This window comes from Caloenas nicobarica, chromosome 31, assembly GCF_036013445.1.
Source record: "Caloenas nicobarica isolate bCalNic1 chromosome 31, bCalNic1.hap1, whole genome shotgun sequence".
Classification (NCBI taxonomy): domain Eukaryota; kingdom Metazoa; phylum Chordata; class Aves; order Columbiformes; family Columbidae; genus Caloenas; species Caloenas nicobarica.
Window position 1 is genome coordinate 2,470,176 of NC_088275.1, and position 12,694 is coordinate 2,482,869.

General features: G+C 51.7%; 1 protein-coding gene across 2 annotated transcripts; it reads right to left on the reverse strand.

Annotated features, from left to right (window-relative positions):
- Positions 1-47: 47 nt before the first annotated feature.
- PRPF3 (pre-mRNA processing factor 3) lies at positions 48-12,545 on the reverse strand. 2 transcript variants are annotated; one of them, XM_065653598.1, is made up of 16 exons: positions 12,460-12,545; positions 10,789-10,970; positions 9,704-9,834; positions 6,446-6,592; positions 5,914-5,997; positions 5,583-5,803; positions 4,569-4,875; positions 3,740-3,906; positions 3,517-3,599; positions 2,891-3,034; positions 2,685-2,784; positions 2,181-2,294; positions 1,581-1,699; positions 1,138-1,221; positions 986-1,047; positions 48-459 (listed from the first exon to the last, which is right to left on the reverse strand). In XM_065653598.1, the coding sequence occupies exons 2-16, from the start codon at positions 10,931-10,933 to the stop codon at positions 313-315; spliced, it is 2,055 nt and encodes a 684-aa protein (XP_065509670.1). In that variant the 5' UTR covers positions 10,934-10,970; positions 12,460-12,545; the 3' UTR covers positions 48-312. The 2 variants fall into 2 exon arrangements, with proteins under 2 accessions (XP_065509670.1, XP_065509669.1); XM_065653597.1 differs by having other exon boundaries at positions 48-498.
- Positions 12,546-12,694: the final 149 nt, after the last annotated feature.

Here is a 12,694-nt window from a genome sequence, read left to right on the forward strand (position 1 = left end):
GGGTGGGGGGGGCGCCAATAGAATTAGTAATAAGAAACGGCCTCGGGTTTAAATAAAAAACAGTTTATTGTGTAAATAAACGAAGGGCAGGTGGCCCCTGCCACCGCCAGCCCCCCAAGTGCAGCCTGTGCCCGCTCGCTTCCCTCACAAACACTTCCCTCCCATTATTTCTACAGACACCGTCGTTGCCACAAACGCTCCACCGTCACCCGTCCCGAAAATAAGCTTTCACGGCGATTTGTTTTAAAAAATATGTCTTTAATGGCTGCGCCGAGGAGAGCGCGGGGAGCAGGGTGCGGGGGGGCGGCGCGCTCAGTCCGTGGACTCCAGCACCGACTCGCTGAGCGCCAGGTCCCAGTAGTGCTCGGCGCCGTGCTTCTTGAAGTGCTCCCGCGCCATGTTCTCCGTGGGGCACTGCTTGAACTTCATCTCGCCGAAGCTGCGCTCCTTGGCCGTGCCCTGGGGGGGGGCAGAAAAATCACCTTTCCCGACCCGTTTCTGAGGCGAAAGTCACAGAAAACACAGCTTGGCTGAACGCTAAATAAACGGTTTTCCGCGCCGTTGCTCCTACAGCTCAATAAATACCACGGGAAGAGTCCGATCAGCAGGTTTACATCTGATCTGAAGCCTTAAAACAGCATTTTTACCTCAGAGCTGCTAAAACTCGATCCCTCCCACCTAAATAGTTTCCCATGCTGACGCTCCCACACCTCAACTAATGCCAAGGAAAGAGTCTGATCAGCAGATTTGTGTCTGATCTGAAGCTTTAAAAGATCATTTTTATCTCAGCTGCTACGACCCAATTCCCTTCCGCCTAAACAAACGCTTTTGCGCGCTGACACTCCTATCCCTCACTAAATACCACAGAAAGAGTCCCATGAGTGGATCTGTACCCAATCTGAAGCCTCAAAATGTAATTTTTACCTCAGCTGCTGCCTAAGGCTCCATTCCCTCCAGCCCACGTTGAACTAAACCCACAACTCACCTCCCAAACCAGAGAGCACTTGTTTGTTTTCTTAACGGACTCCTCGTCGGACTCATCGTCGTCTGAAAAACAAAAATAAACCACCCATAAAACCCAATTGTAGTCCCAAAAGCGGAGGAAACGCTCTCCGTCCCCGCGCGGTTTCCGCTCACCCTCTCCCTTCGTGTTCGATGTCTGCTCGTCCCATTTTATTCGGTGAAGCATAAGACGTTTGAATTTCTTCTGTGCTTTCGGGCCTGAGGAAGAACCAAGAATCGATTTGCACAAAAAAGAGTCCTTTAACTTTCGGTTTTTAGGAGGTTCTAAAAAGCGGCAGAAGCCAAACGATGCCCACAAACGTTTAATTACTTCAAACTGCACGTACGGCCAGAGCCAGAGCTGAGGTTTTCCTCGCTCTGAGCATCAAGAATTCAAGAGTTTTTTCCCTTTGGCATCAAATGCGCTGGGCTCTGCAGTCAGCGCGAACCCCGTCAGAGCCCTAATTAAGGAGTTTCAAACGGCTTCCTTAGTTTTCTGTCCTTCCATAACCCTCTATCAACAGTTCTCAGGGTGATTTTGGGGTTTTGACCAAAAAACCCGCCCTGGGTGTCCTCACCTCCTTCTACCACCACCACGTTGACGTCTTTGTGTAAAACCACCACGCCTGTTAAATACAGCTGGCCGGCATTCGCCTCGATTTTGAATTTTTTGGCTGGATTGCTCAAGTTTCTGACCCTAAAAAGAAAACCACAAAGGTTTGTGGAAAAATAGAATTATTATCAGCCATAAGAGCTCCCTATTGTGACTCGATCGGGTCCAGAATTTCCCTTTCCAGCTCCTCAGGGGCTTTACTCGCCCCTCGGAACCGCTTTGTCCATCCCTTCCCATCCTCGTTTCATTGAAATTTGAAATTAAAATTTGAAAAATTCCTGATTTCTGGATATCAATGAAATCCGACAGCTGGGAAACAGCTCTTTCCTCATCAAAAACTTCAAATCCCAGCCGAAATACTCCAAACCCGACACGGATTTTTAGCGCTCGGTTGTAAGAGGATGGGTTACGGACAGAGTTAACGGACACGTTTTTGTGACAGCGTTAATTGCGACAGGCTAGGATTCCTTAACGATGATGGAAACTCGGTAAGTGGGTTTCTACAGGTCATTTTTCAGGTTTATTTAGAAAGAAACCATCTGGTGAAGCCCGGGCAAGAGCTCACCTGTACACGGCGATGTGCACCCCCTGCGAAACGTCTTCTTTCAGTTTTTTAATCTTTTTGGCTTTCCGCTGCTCCGCCGTCAGCTTCCTCGCGGCGTTCGCTTCTTCGTGAGCTCTGGGCGCAAAGAGAGAGGCGGCGATGAGCCCGATGCGGCCGTTCCGGCCCCAAAACGCATCCTTCTCCTAAAAACGGGGCCCCCAGACCCCTAAGCGGCTGCGACTGCAGATTTCTGCCTCAAAAGCATCTGGGTTTTATTTTTTTTTTTAATCCAGTCACCGCTCCAATTCATCCCCTGAAAATACTTGTTAGTAACAACCGCCACAGCCGTGAGCATTGTGGACAAAAATTAATTTAGCATCGGGCACGAGGCCGCTTTGCTGATCACCAAGAGCCAGGACGCAGAGTCCCGCTGCTTCTGCTTCGCTGCCAGGATTTTACTCCCTACAAACGCACTTTAAAATGATGAAAAAAACAAAAAAAATAAAGGCACGAGGCACCACCTACTTCTGTCTCTTGGCCATCTGCGCTCGGACGTGAGCTTCGACCTTCGTGGGGTCCTGAACGGCCTCCGTGCCCAGAACCCGCATCAAATTTGAAATTCTTACTGCAGAGGAAAGGGGAGAGGAGCCGTGAGAGGCGCCGGTAACGGGAAAAACCCACAAAAAACGGGTTTATAACCTGGGGCTCGCAGCCGTCACTGTTATACTGACCTTTGGGCTCTGGCGGCGGCATCAGGCCCAGCCGGACTTTCTCCTGCAGCTCCTTTTGGGCTTCTCTCCGAGTTTGTCGCCGTAATTTTTTCTGCTCTTTTTTAGTTAGATAAACGCCCAGGGTCACCGGCGTGTCGCTGTCCACTGGGGAGAGACACGGGATCAAACATCAACCATCAATGTGCTCTGGAAGAAGCAAGAGAAAATCTCCGCCACGCGCCGTTACGTCCCGAATTTATCACCAAACCCACCTCCGCGGGTTGTTTTGACCGAATGCAAAACCACAAAACCAGGGTTGTTTTTTTTTTTAAATAAAACGCTCTGTGGTCGTTTTGCGTCTTTTTACTGAGGTAGGAAGGTCAAAACCAACCTGGCCGAGTTTGTCATCGACAGGTAAGAACCTACTGGGAACCGCACCTGGTTTTATATTAAATTTCCCAGACGAGGGCAGAGTCTCTATATTCCCAATTTCACGCCTATTTCCAGAGCTTTCCAACTGGTCTTTGCACGATTTCTTCTCCTCGCGGGGACGAGCGACCCCAGGCTGCTTCACCCACCAAGCGCCAGCCGCTCGGAACAATTTGCATTTAATTTAAGGACAAAACCGGAGCAAAACGGGGCCGTACCTGGTGGGTTGAGCTGCGCCGGGTGCTCCACAAGGTTTGTGATCCCGAAATACTCGTCTTTCTTGGAAGACGTTCCACCTTTTCTAAAAAATAAAAAGAGAGTTTGGGTCATTACAAAGCTCCTTTCTGCCCTCCCTTCAGCAAAAACGCGAAAAACCAAAACAAACCCCCGAGAAACTCCCCAAATTTGCTCCGATCGAAAGGCGGCGATAAAAGTGCTTACAAGTCGAGGCCGTTGGGGATGATGTAGGAGTCCCACCACTCGATCTCCGGGATCTCGCCCTCTTTCAGCTCCTTTTTGGGAGTGATCAGAGCCAGTTTGGTCGAGGTGTGGATCCCCGTCTTCCTGGCGGCCTGAGAAATCTCCGCCTGCAGCTTCTCCAGTTGTGCCTGAGGAAAACAGGAGGAAAACAGCGCAAAAAAGGTCATTCCAAAAAAGCCAAACCTTTGGGGAAAGCACAACACATACGCACCTCATTTATTGAAGTTTTAAACAGTCTGAAGCAAACCTGCAGACTTTTTTTAAATTTTCTTTTTAAAGAAACCACACAGCACACGATGGTGGAGTGTTTGTGCAGAAAATCTGCTAAAAATCCGGTCTTATTACTGAGCTTTCCATTGGAAAGGAAGGAAAATCTCCCTACAGGAATCACATCCCCAGAATTTTCTGCTTAACGAAGCTCTTTTCTCCCCAAAAACGTGGGTATTTTACCCAAATTCCTTTAAATCTCCTCCTCTCAGGCGATCGCTTCCGTGGAAAAAACACCTGGCCAGAAAAATTATCTGTCGTCTTTGGAAACTTTCAATCTTTTGTCAAAAAACATAAAAGCCAGCTGTAAGAAATGCTTTCCACGCATCCGTTCCTAATTTGGCCGCATGTTTTTTTTAAAAAAAATTATGTTGACAGCAAAGTTTTGGGCGACTTTACTGAAAAAACTTCTCAGTGGAAGCCGCCACAGCTCCTTTCGCATCCCGGAGAGGAGAATCGAGCCCCATCCTGAACTGAACCCTTGTTTCCGTGGCAATTTTTGTGGCAAGCCCCTCCGAAATACCTTCGTTCGCAACCTCTGGGCGATTTTCTCAAATTTGCCTTTTTCATGGAATTTGAAGGTGCGTTTCTGCCGCTGGGCCGGGGTGATGGAGACCCGGGGGTCAAAGTAAGTGTTGGATTCCATGTCTTCAGAGGGTTTTTCTTTGAGCTGCTGTTTGAACTGCTCCCTCTTCACCGCACGGATGTTGGCTTTGAGGGTGGGCATGCGGTGGGTCAGCTCGATCTCTTTACCGCTGGCGTCCACGGTTCGTCCTTGTTCGTCCAGGATCAGTGGCGTGGGCTTGGTCTGGTCCTTCAGCTCCACTTTCCTGCGGGCGAGACAAAGATACGTGGAATTAAAACGTGGATACGGCGTTAATTCAAAGGAAATGCGAGTCTTATTTCCGCGGGAAGCACCAAATCACGGAGTCCAAGCGTTACCCCAACGCTGGCACTGCCCCACGTCCCCGAGAACCTCATCTCTGTCTGTTCAACCCTCCAGGGATGGTGACTCCAGCACTGCCCTGGGCAGCCTGTTCCAACGCCCCACAGCCCTTTGGGGAAGAAATTCTCCCCAAATTTCCAATCTCAACTTCCATTTATCATGAGAACATCCAAGGATGTGGCTCTGAGCAACCTGGTCTGGTTGGAGATGTCCCTGATCCATCGAACATGTCCCTGATCCATTGGGGATGTCCCTGGTCTGGCTGGATGTCCCTGATCCATTGAACATGTCCCTGATCCATTGGGGATGTCCCTGCCCATGACCAGATGCTGTTTGAAGGTCCCTCCCAACCCAAACCCTTCCATGATCACAGAATCACCATTTTGGTTGGAAAAGCCCCTCAAGATCATCAGTTCCAACCATAACCCACCTCTGTCACCACCCCCTGTCCCTGAGAACCTCATCTCCCGTCTGTTCAACCCTCCAGGGATGGTGACTCCACCACTTCAGCCTCTTCCAACACCCAACAACCCTTTTGTGATGAAATTACCCCGGATTTCCCAGCCCGGCCTCCCCGACGCAGCTACTCACGGCGGCGCGATGCCCATGGCGTGCAGGTTGGCCAGCCCCACCATGTTGGCGTTGCCAATGAGCCCCGGTTTGAGTGCCAGCTGCGCCTGGATGCGCGCCTGCAGCTCGGCCGCCTTCCGCGCCTTCTCGATGGCGTCGTTCATGAACGTGGCCGCCTGCGAGGGCTGGATCGTGTTGCCGATGGGGAGACGTTCCGATTGGGACGAAGAAGAGATTTTGGGCTGTTCGGTAGAGAAGGAAGAATTTTTGTCGCGTGCCTGCTCCGGCGTGTTTAGATTGATGTGTCACAGCTGGGATTTTGTTGGGGGGATTTGCCTGTTGGTTGCGGTACCTGTGGTGTGGGGGGACTGATGAAACTCAGCTGCTTTTTCCTCTCCTCGATCTGCCGGGTGGCCGCCTCCATCATCTGCTTGATCTGTGGACAGAGAATCGGACAGTGAGTTTTAATTCCTTTTATCAGGAGAAAAGGAGCCCCTGGCGTCCTTTTACAGCTGAAAATGAAGGCGAGAAGCTCAGCAAGACCAAAATTCTATCCAAACTTCTCTAATCAACATCCTCCAGCTGCAGAGAAGGCATCTAACACTCTCCCACCAGCACCACTTACCCCAGATTAAGCAAAGAAAACACCCAAATTCGATGTTTCCACACTCTCGTTCGCCTAACGCACACGCAGCAGCGAGCCTTGCGAAGGGAACGTCGGCGACGATCGCGGCAAACAAAAACCAGGCAAAACCAACGTGCCTTTTGCTTGCACAGCTTGTTATACAAATTAAGATAAAGACTAAACCACGCTGGGGTTTGAGATCTCGGCCGGGGCGGCTCCGTTTTGGGGCAGAACTCCCGGGACGGCCCAGTTTACCCACCTGCAGCTTGGTGAGCATCCCGGGGCTCTCGGACGGGGGGCCGGGAATGACCTCGGGCTCGTCCTCCACCTCCTCGAAGCGCGGGATGCGCCGCTTCTTGACGCCCGAAGATTCCTTGGACACCTCCGAGTCATCGCCAAACACATCCTGAGGAAAAGAGGAGGAGAAAACTGGTTAAAAACCAAAGAACTCTCCTCAAGGTCACGGTTTTAAGAGGAGGAATCGGCAGGTGGGTGAGATCCGGCACCGTAGGGTCAGCACCGCGGTTTAGAATTGAATTAGGGTTAAAATGGAATTAGAATCCACTGGTACGTCTCGCGCGGAGCCTCCACCCTGGTCCCCCACCAGAGAAGCACCAAAGATGATCCGTTCAGGAGCTGGAAGGACGGGAGACATCACAGGAGTGCCAGAGCCACCATCGGTCTCGTAGGTGGCCAAAGGTTTCTCAGCACTGAGGAGATTTAAGGTCCCGCTCAGCGACTTGGAGAGACAGAAAGAGCCTGAACATGAGCTGGCCTGACTGGGCTAAAATGGTTCCACAGCTTCAGAGAATTGTTTTGGTTGGAAAAGACATTTAAGATCAGAGTCCAAGCATTATCCCAGCCCTGGCACTAAACATGTCCCTGAGAACCTCATCTCTGGGTATTTTCAACCCCTCCAGGGATGGCGACTCCAGCACTGCCCTGGGCAGCCTGTTCCAACGCCCCACAGCCCTTTGGGGAAGAAATTCTCCCAAATTTCCAACCTCAACCTCCTTCTCCAGCCCCTTCCCCAGCTCCGTTCCCTTCTCTCAACTCACTCCAGCTCCTCAAGCTCTTTCTTGTCATGAGGTGATCCCGCCACCCCTCTGCCCGCCGTGTCGAGCCCTGAGGGGATTCTGGTGCCGCCATTTTGACCCTGAGGTGATTCTGGCGCCGCCATTTTGAGCCCTGAGGTGATTCTGGCGGCGCCATTTTGAGCCCTGAGGTGATTCTGGCGCCGCCATTTTGAGCCCTGAGGTGATTCTGGCGCCATTTTGAGCCCTGAGGTGATTCTGGCGGCGCCATTTTGAGCCCTGAGGTGATTCTGGTGCCGCCATTTTGACCCTGAGGTGATGGCCCAAACCCGCCCCCAGGATTCGCGGTTTTCCTCCCCATTCCCAGGCAGGGCCGGTCGCTGCCCCGGTCCCGCTGGCCACACCGGTGCTGGTACAACCAGGGTGCTGGTGGCCACCTCGGCTCACGTTCAGCCGCTGTCACCCAACACCCCCAGGTCCTTTTCCAGCCGCTCTTCCCCTGTAGCGTTCACGGGGCTGTTGTGACCCAAGCGCAGGGCTCAGCCTCGTTAAACCTCAGACACTCGGCCCCTGTCGAGTCCCGCGGGTTCGGTGCCACCGCGCTGTCCCCCCGCGTCCTCCCCGAAATGCGGACGGAGCCAAAGACGCCGCAGCTGGCGACGCCGCGGGTTTCACCTCCTCGGCGCCTGGTTTGTGTCAGTAAATGGCGTTTGTCCGTGCGGCCGCGTGGCCGCGGCGTGTGCGCGTGTCAAGGTGTTATTTGAAAAGAAAATATACACACCGGTTTAAGCGTTAGCCGCAATCCCTTCTTCACTACAACGGTTCGTATCCTACAAGGACACTTCCTCAGCCAGACACAGGCACTTCCCGGAAAACCTACAAGTTCAAGAGAAAGGACTTGCCCATAGTATAAAGTGTGGAAACCGTTTGTTTTAGTTCCTGACGCTTCCCAAGCAACGACCTCACCCCGAGGAGCGAACCGAGCAGAGAGAGGGGAGGCCGGGCAGAGCCCCGAGGAGCCTTCGGGATCAATCCGCTGCGGGATCTCAGCGTCAAAGCACAAATTAACCTCTAAAAACCAGCGCCGGGGCGGCGGGGACGCGGGTCTGCGCGATGCGATGGCCGGTGGGGTCGGGTCGGAGCGAGGCCGCGACGGACCAGCTCCGAGAAAGGTGAACTACGGAGAGACGTGATGGGGGTTTGGCAGGCGGGACGTCGCGGGAACGTCAGAACCACCGGCGGTTTTGGAGGCGGCCAAAGGTTTTTTGGCACTGAGGAGGTTTAAGGCCCCGCTCAGTGACCCAGAGAGACGGAAAGAGCCTGAAGAGGAGCTGGCCTGACGTGGTTTTCATGTCGTTTTGGTTGGAAAAGCCCCTCAAAATCATGGAGTCCAACATAATCCAGCCCACGTCCCTGAGAACCTCATCTCTGGGTATTTAAACCCCTCCAGGGACGGTGACTCCAGCGCTGCCCTGGGCAGCCTGTTCCAACGCCCCACAGCCTTTTGGGGAAGAAATTGCCCCAAATTTCCAACCTCAACCAAAAAAAGCCGTGGAAGATTGAAATCCTTTCGAGCTACTGGGGCTGCACCTGCTCTGCGGGACGGAAATTCCTACAACGCACCGCTTGTGATTGTCCCCAGACCTTCACTGGCACCGGTTAAAGCCACAGCCGGACAGCGGGAGAGGAAAAAAAGCAAGTTTTTAACAGAAAATATTACGAGGAGGTGGAGGGAGCAGCTTCCCAACGCACCCCGAGAGACCAAACCCCAAGAGGATGATTCCCGCTCGGAGGTTAAACCCGGTCCCAGAGCGCCAAGTAAAATCAGAACCTCAAGAAAAGCGCAAAGGAACCGACTCGGGCAGCGGGGAGGAGGATTCTGAAACTCGAGTGACCAAAAAAGAGCAATTCCAGAAGGTGAGAGCGGAGTCGTCAAGAGGAGGAGATGGAAACAGGTTGGGACGCACGTGGCTTCCACCGCAAAACGAGCGTTTAGTGGGTGAAACACTAGAGCACTACTAAATCCCCACGGTAATTAACCTCCGGCTACAACGAGGGGTGTTAAAAATCACCATTTGTTGATTCCGTGTGGAAAAAAGAGAATTAAAAGCCCGCGGATCACGCAGCACGGAGCCCAATGTGCTCGCTGAGCGAGGAAAAGCAACGGGAAGCGTCGTAAAACCAGAACGATGGCGAAGAGAATGGAAGGCAACGGACAGACAGAGCCCTGAGGAGCGATTCCGCTGCAGAAACCTCGCGGAGATCGGGAAAGAAACCAAAAAACACCAAAAAGAGAAAAGGAAAAAGGTCAAGAGAACCGAAAGGTAAAGGTTCGCACACTTTGTCGTGGAAAAAAAAGGGTCTTTTCTCTTGAACTTTTAAGAGCTGTACCTCTCTGGAAGAGGAAAGTGTGGTAGAATATCTCCATGGCCACCGAAAAACAGGAGAAAACGACAAAAAAACAATTGCTAATCGATAATCACCTTGAGCTCTCGCTTGCGGTTGCGGTCGCTGTTGGATTTGGAGTGTCGGGAGCTGCGTCCTTCCTCCACCGCCTCGAAGAGCTTGTCCACGAACCGCAGCGTGGAGGTGTCCAGGAACGGCTTCAGGTGGTCTGCGAAACACAGAAACGGGCTGGAAACGGGAAACTCGCTGCCCGGGGCGAGCAGGAGACGGCAGAACCCGCGGGGCTGGAAACGCCTCGTTTCGAGGTCGTTCCAGCCCCACTGGGGCCTCCGGGACCTGCGGATCCTGTTGGCAGGAGATTGAAACTCTGAAAGATTAAAGGAGTCCGGGATTTGACTAGAAAAAAGTAATAATTAGGGCTCTAACAGTCAAAAAATAATTAAAAAAACCCAGTTAAATTATCATTTTCAATTCCTCTACAAAAACAGGCCTTAAATCCATTTTTTCTTCCAAGGTTTTTGTACCACGTTCTGATGATTTTGTACCAGATTTGGAGGTTTTTGTACCAGATTCGGAAGCTTTTATACCATAATCTGAAGATTTGTACCATATCTCAAGGTTTTTCCCACTTATTCCGAGGTTTTTGGAACTTATTCTGAACTTTCCTACCACATTCCAAGGTTTTTATACCATACTCGGAAGTTTTGTAAGTTATTCTGATGTTTTTGTACCATATTCTGACATTTTTGTAGCACATTCTGAGGCTTTTGCACCATATTCTGAGGCTTTTGCACCATATTCTGAGGTTTTGCACCATATTCTGAGGTTTTTCTACCACATCCTGAGGTTTTTGTAACTTATTCCAAGGTTTTGTACCATATTCCAGGGTTTTTGTAACTTATTCTGAGGTTTTGTACCATATTCTGGGGTTTTTGCACCTCATTCCAAGGTTTTTACCCATATCCCACCTGTAAATTTGCACAAACTCGCCTGAGCCAAAGTCACTCCCACGTCTCCATGAAAGCTTCAAATTTCGGGGGGGGATTTTATCGCTTTTATCAAATTAACCCAACACAAACCAACCCCCCGCAACAAACCCACAACCTGCCACGCGCGAAATAACCGTTTCAACGCGATTTCGGGGCCGTTTCCGAGCTCTCACCGGCCGCTTTCTTCTTGTCCATGCCCTTCCCCACGCAGTTGAGCGCGGCCGTCACCACCGTGGGCTCCGAGAAGCCCAGGACGCGCTTCACCGTCTTCTCGATCCACGGCTTGAGCTCATCCAGTTCCCTTTTGGAGAGCGACATCTCGCCCGGGAGCCGATTCCAACCGCTGCTCTTGCACCTGGTGAAAAAACCATGAGAAAAAACACAGATTCATTAAATAAAATACCAGGTGATTCTGCAGGGAAAAGCCTGAACCTCCAGCGGCCCAGGCTCAGCTTTGACTCGCAGCGAACGAGACAAAAACATTAATTTTTGTTCCCTTCACGCCTCAGCCTCTTTTTGAACGTATTTCTGTTCTTTTTGGGGCTGTTAATCCAGTTATTAACACGCCTCGAGACGCCAAAGTCCACAATTGATCATTTCGGAAGAAAAACAAGGCAAAAAACCTTTAAACCAAATCCAGAACCGCCCTCCACACTCGCCCTTAATTAATCTAATTTCTCTCAGGTTCACAAATCACTTGGAACTTCGCTGATATTAAAAAGTCCTGCACGCGCCCGCCTGCTCCGTGTTTGCTGCTTAAATTGTTGGAAAATCCACATTTCTGGTGTTTTCAAGGCAAAAACTTCTCCGTGCTCATCGTCAGCGCTTCTGCGATAACGATTTAATTACCCGCCCGGGCTCTTAATCGGCTTAAGAAACCAAGTCGCCTCTATCTGGAAAGAGGATGAAAATCTTCTTAAGGAAACGCGCTCCACATCGACATTTTCTTCCCCCCGCGGAGCCTCGATGGGTTTAATTAAACAGAAAACTGATTAAATAATGATTATTGGCCCTGAAATTGGAAAGAGCATTGAACCCGTCACCGACGTCTTGCGGCTGCGGGTGACAAACCCGAAACGACGACAGTGGGGAAATCAAACCTGTGTAAGGGTTTAAATGCACATTCAGGCACTAAAATACAGATAGAGACGCTAAAATAGGTACAGAGGCACTAACCGGTCACCACGGGACTTCCCGGTGGCCAAACCGCTTCCTTCAGGGATTACAGAATTAATAAAAAACGAGTTTTCAGCTTTGCTGCTTAAAATAAAATAAAAGGAGCTGTCAGCCTCACTGCCTAAAATGTTTTTTAAAATCCAGTTTTTCCGCTTTGCTGCCTAAAATTTTCTTCAAAAAATAAGTTTCCACCTTCACCATTTTTTTAAATTGAGATTGCCAGTTTTGCTACCCAAATTATTTTTTTAAAAAAGCAGTTTTCAGCTTCACTGTGCGCTTTTTTAATTAAGACTTTTCAGCTTTGCTGCCTAGCGTTGGTTTTTTTTTTTTAACGGGAGTTTTCAGCTCCACTGACTACAATTTTTCTTAAAAAAAATCAAAGAGTTTTCCGCTTCGCTAAATTATTTTTTTTTGCGGGGAGTTTTCAACCTGACGGCGCAAAGCCGCCGGTTGGCGGCGGGAACCCCCCGGCCCCCGCCCTGGGCCCGCTCAGCCCCCCGGGCCCGCTCAGCCCCCGCCGGCCCGTTGCTCCCTCAGCCCGCGGAGCGACGAGCGAGGCCGCGGCGCCGGCCCCCTCAGCGCGGGCTCGGGCCGCCTCAGCCGCGGTGCCGCCCGCTGTCCCGTCCCGTCCCGTCCCGTCCCCCCCACTGTCCCCGCTGTCCCCTCACCGGGGCGGCCGCGGCCCCACAGGCCCCGCTCAGCGGCGGCCGCGACGGTGACGGCGCGTCTGGGCGGAAGCGGAAACGCCGGCGCGGGGGATGCCGGGGAAGGTGGGCGGGGCCTGTCAGTAAACACGGGCGCGGCGCGCGCCGCCGGCACCGCCCACATCACGTGACTGCCGCCCCAATCCCTTTTTCCCGCGCGCGGGAAACGCGCTGGACCCGGCGCCTCGTCGACCGCAAT

Excerpts from the sequence above, each read along its gene's own strand:
- PRPF3 (XM_065653597.1), bottom strand. The coding sequence starts at position 10,933 with ATGTCGCTCTCCAAAAGGGAACTGGATGAGCTCAAGCCGTGGATCGAG. Across the intron at positions 6,593-9,703 it reads ACCGCAAGCGAGAGCTCAAG|GATGTGTTTGGCGATGACTC; the intron begins GTGATTATCGAT and ends TCTTTTCCTCAG. Across the intron at positions 5,998-6,445 it reads GGATGCTCACCAAGCTGCAG|ATCAAGCAGATGATGGAGGC; the intron begins GTGGGTAAACTG and ends CTCTGTCCACAG.